Source organism: Ursus americanus, chromosome 28, assembly GCF_024610735.1.
Source record: "Ursus americanus isolate L20-20 chromosome 28, mUrsAme1.1.p, whole genome shotgun sequence".
Classification (NCBI taxonomy): Eukaryota; Metazoa; Chordata; class Mammalia; order Carnivora; family Ursidae; genus Ursus; species Ursus americanus.
In genome coordinates this window covers 3,359,729-3,373,494 of record NC_142154.1, presented here as the reverse complement: position 1 = coordinate 3,373,494, position 13,766 = coordinate 3,359,729, and the positions used below count along the sequence as shown (strand labels likewise).

Sequence of the window (13,766 nt, the reverse complement as noted above, 5' to 3'; positions counted from 1 at the left end):
CCTACTGTTGTTTTTTTACAGTTCACACCTTCCATCATGGATCAAGTTTTATTTCCTTGATGAAGTACTTTAACATTCCTCTTATTAGAAACTATGATGGTCTGTCTGAATATGTCTTTGTTTTGTTTTTCTTATTAAGTAACAGTTCAGGGAGACACAAAATTCTAGATTTTCACATTTCTTAGCACTTTGAAACTGATATTCCATCGCTGCCTGGAATCTGCTGTTGCCAAAGAGAAGTCTGCTGTAAATCTTATTGCTGTTTTACTGGGAGTTTCAGAATTGTTTATGCTTGAACTCTTGTGAATTAATACTCACGTTGCTTAGCATTTGAGTATACTTCTAAACTGTGGACTCATACCTTCATTCCGTTTTCAAAAAAAGCAAAACAAAAAAAAAAAAACAAAGAAACAACCCCACAAGAACAAAAAAACCCAGAGCTATTAACTCTTAAAATACTGAGTCTCCTTTATTCTGTCCTTTTTTCTGGAGTGCCAATCAGACATATCTTATCCTCCAAATGGATATTTCGTATTTTTTTTAAAAGGTCTTTTTCCTTTAAAATTTTTTGTCCTTTCCATACATTCCTTAGTAATCTATTCTAGTTTACTAGTTTGTTCTTTGATCATGCCCAGTCTGAAATTTATCCCATTTATTGAATATTTTGTTTTCATGATTATGTGTTTTTTATTTCCCATATTTCTCATTTCCAATAGCAATTTAAAAAATTTCCCTTTTGTGTAATTGTTTGCTCTTTAATAGAAGTTATTCCTTCATTTATCGTATTGATAATATCATAAGCATACATATATGGTTTCTGTCATATTGTTTCATAAAATGATATTTACCACAAGTGAATTCATGTTGTGATCTATAATTTTGTTGGCTTTCTTACTTGGTGTTAGATTTAGCCTTGTGCCCTAGAATTTAGAGTTCTGTGGTTAATTTTTATGGGGGAGGGTGTCTTTGTTACTCGTACCCCATCTTTGCTCACTTCTCTCTAGTGGTTGTGAGTTCTTCCACCTGGCTTCCCAAGGCCCCAGTGCTGATGAGTGGTTTCTGTTCTCTGGTGATATTGGGGGTATTTTGATCTAGCCAGAGAGCTGGGGGTGACCCAGTTGCTTCCTTGCTCTCCAGTCTCCCTGGGCCTGTAGATTGGCAAAGGTGCTAAACTCAGACAGTGGTTTGCATATGGATGTTTTTTCCAACTTCCTTTTCCTCCCCATCCCCTGGGTTTAAGCACAGCCTGATTCCAGGCTCTTGTCTCACGGGGAACTTGTAGATACCTTTTTACCCAACCGGAGCCAGACTGCTGGCCACCAGAGCCTGTGGCAGACAAGACACCAGTACAACTGAGACTTAACCCTGTCCATCGTGTTGTGTTTCTCTCTTCCTTTTCTGGTCCACGAAAAAATTTGATTCTGTTTTAAAAGCATTGGTTATCTTTATGGTCCCCCCCCCTTTTTTTTTGATATTCAGTCTATCATTGCCAAGTATTCAGAGCAGAGGGAGTGTATCAGAGTTGATTTTATCTAGTTATCTTCGCTAGAAGTAGGAACTTGAGTATTTATATTTAGCTCCCAACACTTACAAGAAATAGAACTTCAGTTTCTGTGCCTCTTTGAGGTGGTCAGGAACCCCTAGGGGTCACGCTTGTCTTTTTCGTCTTTATGTCCGTGTACTAGTTGTGGTGCCTTGTACATAGTAGATGCTCAGCCATATTCTTTGAGTGAGGAAGTATCAAATATTGTATGGTCTAAGGAGCTGATACCAAATGTATATTTATACTTACTTTCTCGAAACAGCTGAACATCGCTGGGTAATTCAGAAAAAGCAGAATGATCATGACTCTTAACCTGTGACTCATATTGTAAACCGCCCTATATTATTGTCTCTTTCCAAACAAGAAAGGAATATTAATCTCACTATTTTTTGTTCTTAAAAGTGGGAACATTCCTCCTTCTCTTAGACACTCTGCTTTTTGAAAATAGAACAGGTATAACCTGAACCGGTAAGCCTGGATTCAGGTTAAGGAAGTTTCTGGTCTGCCTGTCAGTGCTAAGGAGCTTTTCAAATGGGTATTTTAAAACAGGGACCCGTGCATGGGCTTCTGCAGAGGGGGTTCCAGGAGCCCTCTGAAATTCTAGGCAACTGTATTGGTGTTTTGCCGTAGAACAGACCACCTCAAAGCATAGTGACTCAAAAGCAGAAACTCTTTATCCCCAGTTTTGTGAACTTGTGATTTGGGCCGGGCTCACTCGGGAGGTCTGTTGGTCTGGCTGTTCTCAGCGGGGCTTGAGCCACTCATCTGTTGGTAGTCAGCTGCCAGGTCCGTTTGGTGCTCTGAGAGGACTCCGCTTGGAAGGCTTATCTGCTCTGAGTGGGCTTTCCTTCTCCAGCACGCTAGCTCAGGCTTATCCACGTGCGATGGGTAGAGTGGAGCTCAGAGGGCGAGCAGATCTACGCAGCCACTTTACAGCTGTAACCTACCTGTAAGACCTGAACTCAGGGCTCACGCCGTGTCACTTACTTTCTATTCTATTGACAAAAACTAGTCATCTGGTAGACAAGCAGACCGCACTTCTTAGTGGGAGGAGCTACAAGGCATTGTGGCCATTTTTGCAATCTACCCTGCAGCAAAATGGGTGTTTTTCCTGGGGTGTGGTCGTGTAACTTTACGTTAGAGTCTCAGAGTATTACCTCCAAAGTTAAGAACTAGTATTTTAAATGGTTTCACTACTGACAGAAAGGTGTTTGGGGGTCTAATTGATGAATACTTCCATGTAAACACTGCTCGGTGTGTGGCCCTGGGATTCGGCAGTTTCTGGGGAAGGTTGTACCTTGCATCAGGGCATTAGGAGAATCCCCCTGACATCTGTACTGAGCCTGAAAAACAAGAGCTATTGTGTAGTGTATCAGCTAGCTTTTGTTGAGTAACAAAGCACTCCAGTGTTTCCTGTAAAACAACCATCATCTTTTCAACTCCTGTTTCCATGGCTTATCTCCTGTGCCTGCAGTCCACTGCAGGTCAACCGGGACTCTGATTCTGGGGAGCGCCTGGTTGTCCTGAGGGGGGTGTTTGGGCCACTTGCCTCTCACCACCCAGCATGTTAGCCCAGGCCTGTTCACATGGTGGCAGCAGGGTTTCAAGAGAATGACTGAAAGCATACGAGATCTGCCAAGGCCTACGCTTCTGTCTGTGGTTCAAAACCAGTGTCAAGTCCAACCCAGATTTACTCAGGGGGTACGTAGTCTCCAGCTCTGGCCAGGACAAGCTGCAGAGACATAGCTACAGAGAAGATAAAAGATCATGGCCATTGTGTACTCTTCCCCTGTCTACTCTGTCCAAGTCATTCCTCCTCACACCTTGAATGGAAGTTACCTGTTGTCTACACCTACATTCTTCATATTAAAGAGTAATACTGTATTTACAGTCGCAGTGTAAATAGGAGCAGAAAGTCATACTTACATGTAAAAGAACCTGCAATCCTGTTACCATTAATTGATGGTAAACCCTTCCCCTGCTTTACTACTGATTCTTAAATTCATATCAATATTTTAAAGGTATAAACAAATTACGTTGATGTGCTTTTCTAAAGAAAGTGATTTAACTTGTTTTCATCCCTCCTCCTTGTTCTCTAAAGCAACCCCCACTGGAACCAGAGTCACTTTGCTAGGGGGTTTCTCTGACTGCACTGTCTTGGACGAAGAATCTTCAGGGACTGCTCAGTCATACCTTCCAGCGGGCCATTTGAGCATTTGTGTGATCTGCCCTCTCCAACTTCCAGTGTTCATTTTCCTGCATTCTCCCTCGATCACTATTCATTGTAGTCAAACCAAATTTCCTGCTGTTTCTTGAACACATTTGTTCTCTACCAGCGATTCTTAACCATCCAGGGACGTTTCTGGTTGTCCCTGCGTGGGTATGTGTGTGCTGCTGGCATCGAGTGGGTAGAGGCCAGGCATGATGTTAAGCATCTGGACAGCCTCCCGCAACAGAGAATTATCTGGTCTAAGTACCAGAGTGGCAAGGTGGTACGCCCGTCCTACACATTGCTGTCTCTGGGCATTTTTCCGTGCGTTGCCTCATGCGAGGCTTTTTCAGTGCTGCCTGTTGAAATGTCCCTTATCCTTAAATGGGTAGCTCAAATGCCAAGCCTTGTAGGAAACAGGTCCGGGATGCCCCCCCCCCCCACACTGTGGTCTCCCAGAATCCTATGAATCACTGAAATGCCTGTTACTTTGTATGTTTACAATAATTTGTACCCACAGTATTTTGTTCGGATCTTTCTTCCCTTGTATTTCAGTTGAGTGTGTGTGTTAACTCTTCTGCCGAACTCCAGGTTCCTGGATGATAAGGATCTTATTTACTGTGTTTCTGCTAGAGCACCTGCTATGTACTTTACATACAGTAGGTGCATGATTAATATCTGTTGAGTGAGAAATACACATATTCCAATGTCCTTTGATTTGTTTACTCGTTCCAACAATTTTCTTAAAGGACTTAGTAAGAAATGCAGCAAGCTGAACGTGAGTTTGTTTTTGTTTGTAATAATTTGAGTCAGAAACTATGATAACAGATTATACAATGCAGTTAACTTCTGTTTATCTCTGCAGCTATTTAGTGAAAAAATAAGTGGTGTCGAAGGAACGAAACTAGATGACGAATTTCTTGACATGGAGAGGGTAAGAGAACATGTTAATGTCAGTTGTATTACAGATTTGATTTTCATTGTGATGTGATAATGTGAAGGATATTAGTGGGAATCTGGGATGTAAAGACCCTCTAATGTGGAGGTGGGATATGGCTAGTTGGTTCCCCCTAGTGGACAAAAGTCAGAATCCTGAAAAGATGGTCAGTGTTGGCAAACAATTTTTGCAAGGAAAAAAACCAAAGTAATTGTGATGATGTATCTGGAACATCAAAATGTATTTCTGGGATGAGACCCTTCCGATACATAAAGATTGATTGATAGTGTGGAAGACCCTGGCTCTGTTCCCATGTGTTACAGAAGCTGTGCGACAAGTAACAGTTATCTGGGTTCTGTCACTAGAACCAGTGATGTGGACTTCGAGAAGCTCTTTCATCTTTTCTGACCGGTGACACAAGTTTGATAATGTGTGCCCTGCTTGCCTCACGTGGATGCTGGGATAATTATGCAAAAAATTAATATGTGTGAAAGCACTGAGAAAAGTATGATGAGTTTGTTACAGAAATGATTGTAACAACTTCCAAAGGAAGACTGTAGAATCTCTGTCCCTTAAGCTGTTTCCTGGTCAGCTGTGTGGAATATCCTAGGTGGAGGTAGAACTGGGACCACTGGTAATTATCAGCGTCCTTAGTTTCCTTCCCCTTGGTCTTGGGCCCTTTAAACATAGCCTTGTTTTAATAACTAGACTCCCCAGATAAGAGAGGGCAGAGAGAAAGCAAAGCATCCTCAGATGTAGCATCGAGGATACAGTGTATAGCAGGTTGTAGAGCTATCATCAGATACGGGGAGGAAGTTTCATCCCGGGCTATGGCTTGGAGTGTTCCTGTCATCAGGATACCCTGGCCGTGGCCGGACTGTCCTCCAGGGAGCTCTTTATATTCTGGATGAACACTATTAGGTTTCGAGAAATGTTAATGCTTTGAGAGGAAAAGCTCATTTTGTTTTGCTTTTGAAAAAACTTAATTTCTGAAAATTGAAAAGCCTAGAAATATTTTAACATCATTGGCATACCTGAAATTGCTTTTAAAAATCCCTTGGTATATAAAGATATCATGTGTAACTTTATTACTCACAAAATGATTCAGTATAAATGTTAAATTTAAAAGCACATTTCAGCAATTTTAGTTTCAGTTGATGAGTCGACTGAGATCCCTCTTGTTTACTTCCTTTTCTTCCTAAAACCCCAGTGAATGACAGAAGTGCAAAGCAGCGAAAAGCATGGAAATATCTAATATGTGACCAGAAGTTTGAAGGACTTTCTGGAAGAGATTAATCAGAGAGTATCAGACCCACTTAAAACATGACATAGAAATGACAAAGGAATCAAGATATTCCATGACAAATCCTAACCAGAAATGGAGGACCAACAGTAATGTCAAAGTAAAATTTGATGCCAAAAAACCCCACAACCCACTAAATGGAAAAAGTTATAAAAAGGGGGCACCTGGGTGGCTCAGTTGGTTAAAGCAGCCGGCTCTTCATTTTGGCTCAGGTCATGATCTCAGGGTCCTGGGATTGGGCCCCCCGTCAGCTTCTGTGCTCAGCCTGGAGTCTGCTTGAGGATTCTCTCTCTCCCTTTCTCTCTGCCCCTCCCCCTGCTTGTGCTCTCTGTCTGTCTCTCTCCCTCTAAAATAAATAGATCTAAAAAATTATTTAAAAAGATGCAGTCATATAGTCTGTCAGAAAATTGTAATAGCTATGAACCACTACGCACCACATAACATGGCATCTAAATACATAAGGTAAAAGTTGTCAGAAATACATGGAAAATCAACAAAGTCCAGAGATTTCATATACCTCTCATAAAATAACAGATTAAATTGATAATAATAGGTTGGCTCATAGACAATTAGTATAAAATATGATTAATAGCTTTGATTATAAACACAGATATCTGCATTCTTCAAATTGAGAATCTGTATTCTTTTTAAGTCCTTTTAGAACAATTAAGATAATCATATACTAGTCTCCAGAAAAAACTAAAAAAATTTCCCAGTGTAAAATCATAGAATGCAAGGATTACAAGGAAGTAAACCTTCCCAATTCTGGATGTTTGGAAATTTAAAAATGTGTAAAAATTATTCTTGGCTTAAAGAGGAAATGAAAAGTAGAATCAAAGTTCATTTAGTCAGGAGAGACAGAGTTGTATATATCAGAACCTGTGGTATATGGCTACAGCTTCAGTATACTTCATAGAAAATAAATGCTTGAAGAAAATGAATAAATCATTTAAGCCAAGAAGCTAGGAAAATAACAGCAAATTAAATCATTTTAAGTGGAAGGAAGAAATCAATACAGATAAATGAGAGATCAATAAAATAGGAAACAATAACAACAAAAAGGTAGAATCAATAACTAAAACCAAGAACTATTTTTTCCCCCAAAAAGCCACCTCTACCAAGTGTGACCGAGAGAGAGAAGGGTAAGCACAAATAAATTACTTAAGGAATAAGGTGGATATAGTGGCAGGTGTGGATTCTCTTCTTTTGAGGGGGCATATGGATTCTTTTTAAAAATAATTTTAAAAAATAGAATACTGTGAACAACCATCATAGTAACCAGGGCTGCTCGCAGCTCTCCAGCTGAGGCTGAGGCCTGAAAGAGTCAGTGGCACAGGCTTTGGGGCACTGTAGGGGTAGGGTGCCAACCTTTGAAGGAAATTACAGATTTAATCAGTGGACAAAGATGCCTTCATACCAAATAGACTTTACAGAAATAATTTTACCTCTGTGCTTTCCCGTTTGTTCTAATGGTTTGCAGCAGACATTGCACAGCATTTTGTTACCCTGAGCGTCTCCCCCTGCCCACAATTTCCTTAGTTCTTCTAGGAGGGAGGCTTTGTTTTATTTTTTTGTTTTTAAACAGCATGGATTATTTTTTCAGTGTTCATCTTTAGTGCCCATATTTGCCATCGTGGCTAGTGGGCGTCTCCTCCACTTTGTAAAGGGTGGATTCCCAGTGTCGATTGCGGGGCTGTCCTGAAAGCTGCTCTCGTCTGTGCACACAAGGCCTGTGAGTTTTGGCCACTTGCCTCTTGGCTTTTTTTCCTCCCAAAAGATAGAGAAGGATCTAAAATAGAAAGTACCCCTGACACAGATCTCATTGTCACCCTTCAGAGATGACGCCTAGCCTTCCTGGTGGCTTTTCATGTCTCATGAAGGTTGGATACATGGAAGGGAACACTCTAAGTTGTGTCTTAATTAATATGAAACTTAGGAAAGTTTATAAACCCTAAAACCTAGTTTTTCTTAAGCTTAAACTGAACTGCTGAATCTTATTTATAAATTTAGTAGTTTTGGCGTAAAAAGGGTGATCATTTTCAGTTAATCTTCATGTAGGTTCCCTTACATCGTAGGTTTAACAGATTAAATCCTTAAACATTTATCTCCAGTTACATTAAGCAGATTCTCTTAGACATTTCAAATGTCTAGAATCACAAACGCGATGCATGGAATTGCTCTAATGTCACGTCAAATTTAAAATATCGCTTTCCTAAGTACTTACATTTCTTGAAACTCTAGTAAAACATAAACATTTAGGTGATCCTATTCTCTTAAACATTTCAATGATCTTCATAAACAGTCAAACGTACTGAAGAGAGTTCAGAGCTTACAAAACTTGTTACAAGGCCAGATGCACATACGCGCACGCACCTTGCACACAGCGGGCACGTGTGCACCAGTAATGCAAGTGTGTTCATTTCTTCATCATTTACATACTGCCTTTGTGTTTTTAAACCTTCCTGGGGCCCTGGATTTAGGCATTCAGCTAAGGGAACAAATACAGTTTCAGGCTGGTTGAGCTAGCTTGGTTGAAAGCTTCTGACCCTGACCAGATTGTCGTCGTTTCAATTACAAAAATGAATTTCTTGTATTACAAAGCACTCTACAACTTGCTTTCTTTCCCTGACAGTGCTCTATGGGCATCTTTCCAGTACGTGTGGCACTTCCTTGTATTTTCTGTCCGATGAGTAAAGAGTATTCCTTTATTTGGATGTTGCACAATGTATCCAATCGCTTACTGCCTATCATTCAAGTTGGTTTCGGTTTTTTATATGACATAACATGGTCTAACATCCTTTTACGTCATTGCACTTTGCTGGTGTGTTTCCAGGTGATAACTTTTTGGAAGTCCAAGAGTGGCATGAATATGCCCATTAGTAGGTCCTTTACCTTGATCTCCAGAGTTGTATCTGTTTTGCTCTTTGTGTGTCAAAGGGCCCATTCCTCCACACCTGTATAATACCTAATATTGGGTCAAATCAGTTAAAAAAATTTTTTTGGTCACTCTGGTGAGTGAAAAGTATCTCCTTTTTAATTTAGAATTTTTCTGACTATTTTGTCAAGTGCTTGAACTTATACTTTCCCCCGTTTGTGGATTGCCAGTTTATGTTCTTGTCCCTTCTAGTTGGGTTGAGTTTTGTTTTTGTTTTTGTCCTTTAAATGGGAGTTCTGTATATTATGAATTCTAAGCGCATGTCCCTTGTACAGTTTTCTTTCTCTTTCATTTTGCCAATATTGTCAAACTTTGTGTACTGTCTTTTCACTTACACGACATTTGGATTTGGGGTCATGCTTAGAAGATTCTTCCATCCACATATTTCAAAATACACTCCTGTATAATTTAGTACCTTTACACTTTGTTCTTAGGTCTATATTTGTAATCTGGTATGTAGTGTGAGGCATGAACCTAACTTTATTATTAATTTGCCAAGTTGTAACAAAAAAAAGAAAAAAATTAAAATTGAGATGAGATTTGAATTAATTGTCCATGTTAATTTGGGGGAGGATTTACATCTTTGTACAATTAAATTTTCCCGTTCAGGAATATGGTTTTTGAAATAGTGTACATTTCTCATTATATTTATTCCTTATCGTTGTGTATTTTTAAATTGCTCTTATGAATGAGATCTCCTTTTCCCTTGCATTTTCTTTCAGGTTATTGATGGTATAAAATAAAGCTATTGTAATGTGCATATTTAACTTAAATGTATATTCTCACATTTGGTGTCTGGTTAACCAGCAGCCAGTGTCCAGGAATAGTTTTGTGGAAGGGAAGATTCAGTCTTCACGTGGCAGATGGAACACGTGGGTGTTTATGTTAGTGATATGCTAGTGAGAATGATTCTTTCGTTCTTGATTTACTGTGGTAGTTTCTAACGTAAATCATTATCAGGGCGTCCTTATGTGAGTTAGACATCAAGTTCACTCAGCAGATAAGGAAAGTCTGGCTCAGACAAGCCCTGTGTTGGCTTGAGAGACCTTCAAGTATATCCAGTCATCTAGTGGGGCTTAATGACTTGGCCGAGTTTTCTAAATATTACGTGAACACTCACTTTAATGTTAAAAAGAAAAAGAAATGAATGTTCTCCATCATCATGGGGAGAGAGAGTTGTCCCAAAATCAAAGTGAGAAATTAATTGCTTCTGCCCCAAAATGCTGACGTTCATTTAGGTTAAACTCACCCTAATAATGTGTTTAATGTATTAAATTAATGCATATTACTGCTCTGTTTTTCTGTGAATTCAATGTCACTTACCAACATTTTTATGTGTTTTTCTTTTAAAGAAAATAGATATTACCAATAAAGCTGTTGCAGAAATTCTCTCGAAAGCCACAGAATATCTTCAGCCAAATCCAGGTAAAGTTAGAAAATGTCTTGAAATATTCTCTTGTTCATTCACTGTCACAGATCAATAGCCCATGTTTACTTGACATATGGCTGACATAGTTTAGAAACAATGTCTTTTGCATCCAAATAATAAAATTCAGTTTTTTTTAAAGTCAAGCCAGTGACCGGAGGTAGTTTCAGTGAATCCTCGCTGATGAGGAACAGAGCAGACACTTCTGTGAACCACAGTGACATCATTCGGATGGAGGCTTGGTCTCAGCCGCCAGGCACCGCTAAGCCACGAGGCACCACTAAGCACAGGCATCTCTTAGGAGACGCTTCAGAGAGCCACTAAACATTTTGTATATGTTTTCTTCCTGAGGCATCTCTTCTTTTAGAAAAAAAAAATTCTGTCATCCTGCTCTAAGTGTCTATTCCCTTGAAATTGCTTCCACAGAAGGATTTTAATTCCGAGGCCGGGAAGCAATACCACCTTGATGAGTTTTTCCTGGGTTGTGAAGTGCAGAAACCGACAGGGGGCAGGGCATCCAAGCCTCGAATTCTGTGCATTCCCAAAACTGCCTTTCTTTTTTTGGAATTAATTATTTGCACGTAGTGCCTGTGATTCCCTTGGCTATGAGAATCAGCACAGACCAACCCTCCGAAAATCGAGACGGGAAAAATGTAAAAACATAAATTTTATAAAAATCATGTCCAGGGAGGTTGGTGGGTGTAGAAGTCTTTAGAATTGTACAGATGATTAGAATTTTAGGAACTATGATAACTACATGTCTTGCCTGGCCTCAGTGACTGAGGTGAGCCACGTAAGTTCCTTTTCCTGATAATCAGTCAGCACGTACTAGCAAGCGCTTACTCTTGGCGAGGGGTTTTCCTGGATCCTGAGATGCTGCGAAGTTGGACCAAGATCCCATCCTCAAAGAACTGACATTGGAAGGGTGTAGGAATGGGGTGGGCCAACAGTGGAAGTGTCCACTTGGACAGAGGCCTCTGGTTATTTCCAGTTTAATGGCTATCAGTCACTTGCCTGCTATCTTCCTGACAGTGGGAAGGAGGGGCTGAGTGTGTGTGTGTGTGTGTGTGTGTGTGTGTGTGTGTGTGTGTGTGTGGTTTGTAGGAGAGTGAAGCCTTCGTGTGCAGGGCAGGATTCGGAAAGGCTGGCACTTGGGAGTGTCGAAAGCAGGATAAGCATTACCTGAGAGACTGGGAAATGCAGAATCTTGGGCTCATCCCAAATTGCCTGAATCAGACTTTGCATTTTAACAGGATCCTTGGGTGATTTGATGCGCATTACAGTTTGAGAGGCCCTGCTAGAGTACGTTAAACAAACATGTAATTATTAAAGTCAAAGAAAATAGAAGTTGATCCCATTTCTTCCTAAAGTCATCTCAAACACCACAAGCTAGTATGTGATTCACTCTCTGGCCTGTACAATAAAATCCCAAATCCTTAGCTTGGGATTCAGTGCATAGTCCCATTTCCCCATAGATACCTCCTGATTTGTCCTGTTTTAATTTCTGCTTAGGTCAAGCCAGCCTGGTTTTTATCTTTTGGCCCTAGACCATAAGCATTCCCTCTTCCACGCTTTATTGACACAATTTCTGCCTTTTTAGGGGCATCTTTCCATTTTTATTTAGCAATATCGCTAAGGTTTCCTTTTCTTGACATCACCCCAAACTTTATCTGCAAAGTACATCTTGTATATTCTGCCTTACCGTAGTAACTAGACTCTGAGCTCCTTCAGGGCAGACCCTGGCCTGGTCTCTCTGGAGCCCCAGTACCTGGCATGGGCTGCCCCACAGAGCCGGGATTAGTAAACACTTCTTGCGTGAGTCTGAGCCTGGCCGCCATCATTTCCCTAAGGGGGGTGCACCTGACAGCACCTGAGGGACCATCCCCACACAAACTCATGGTCCCTGCGCCGGAGAGGAGGGGGGAATCCATGTCCTCCTGTTGGTTCTGCTTCCCAAGCAGGAATGAGCAGCAGCCCTTCTTCATGACATGGATATAATCAGGCCGAATCCATCCTTGGGGCGCAGGGAGGGTGTTCGTGGCCGCTGGTGGTTTGAAATGTCCACCTCAGCAGTTCTGTTCTTAGTGATCGATTGGGCCCCAGGAAGGATCGCCTGCCCAGGTGTCCGCGCCTGACTCGGGGCGTGGGCAACGGCAGGCCTGTGGCGTCTCGCCCTGCATGGGGCGCGGGTGGGGGAGCCCAGGTCCTGTTTGCAGTCCACGGCGTGGGCACCCTTCCTGTTTTCCTCCTGGCTGTGCAGTAGTGTGCTCTGCACCCTGCCCCCCACACCCCGCCCCTGCCTCGGTAAAAGAATCTGGGAAATCATGTGAGAGATGGAATCGGTCACACCTGGCCCTGGCCCCGGGCCTCCCGCAAGGTGTCCGCCAGGTGGCCTTTGTTTCGCCGTCCTGTGTTCAATGCCACGGACCTGTGGCTCCGCTTTGCCATTTGAAGGAATTACAAATGACAATGTTTTTAAGCATACAGAGCTAAGCTAGGAATGCTGAACACTGTGTCGAAGATTCGAGGACAGGTGAAAACCACCGGCTACCCGCAGACGGAAGGCTTGCTGGGCGACTGTATGCTGAAGTACGGGAAGGAGCTGGGCGAGGGCTCCACGTTCGGTGAGTGCGCACAGCGCCTGGGACGCGGGCAGCACCTCCTCTGCCCCACGTAGATGGGGCACCCTGCCTTCTCTCTTTTTTTTTTTTTTTAAGATCTATTTATTTACTTAGAGAGTGGGAGGGGGCAGAGGGAGAAGGAGAGAGAGAGTCCTCAAGCAGACTCCCTGCTGAGTGTGGAGCCCAACACGGGCTCAGTCCCAAGACCCTGAGACCATGATCTGAGTCGAAACCTAGAGTCGGATACTCAACCAACGGAGCCACCCAGGCACCCCTCAATACCCTCATTTTAACAACCTTATTATTATTTTTATGTCACCCAAGTCATACATGTTCATCACAGGAAGTTTAGAAGATACAAGAAAGTAAATGCCAGCGTCACCTGCAATCACACATGCAGTATAGAACCTTTGTTTATTCTCGTCTGTATGCACACGCACCCTTCCAGAATCAAAGTGGCGTTGGGGTCTGTCTACCCTTAGACCCTTTTGTAACCTGTTTATTCCCATTGACTATATCCTGATCCGTGTCATAAAATAATTAATCTTCTATGATATTGTTTCTAAATGCCGCATAATAATCCATGTGTGATGTCGTAGCTCGTTCAGTCGATCCCAATTATTGGATACTTAGATTTTTTCTTTCTTTTTTTTTAAGTTTATTTATTTACTCGTCAGAGAGAGAGTGCAAGCATAAGCAGGGGGAGCGGCAGGCAGAGAGAGAAGCAGACTCCCCTGCTGAGCAGGGAGCCCAATGTGGAACTCGATCCCAGGACCCTGGGATAATGACCTG

The 13,766-nt window shown here is 41.8% G+C and overlaps 1 protein-coding gene across 3 annotated transcripts in view; it reads left to right on the top strand.

The window, feature by feature from the left end:
- Positions 1–13,766, top strand: part of SH3GL3 (SH3 domain containing GRB2 like 3, endophilin A3) — a 134,222-nt gene that overhangs the window by 81,414 nt on the left and 39,042 nt on the right. For 2 of the 3 annotated variants that reach the window (XM_045813147.2, XM_087856589.1), the window contains exons 2-4: positions 4,618–4,686; positions 10,280–10,352; positions 12,834–12,977. In XM_045813147.2, coding sequence (XP_045669103.1) covers positions 4,618–4,686; positions 10,280–10,352; positions 12,834–12,977 — 286 coding nt within the window. Of the gene's footprint in view, positions 1–4,617; positions 4,687–10,279; positions 10,353–12,833; positions 12,978–13,766 lie in introns of those variants that run through there. The other variant, XM_045813148.2, reaches the window with a different exon arrangement.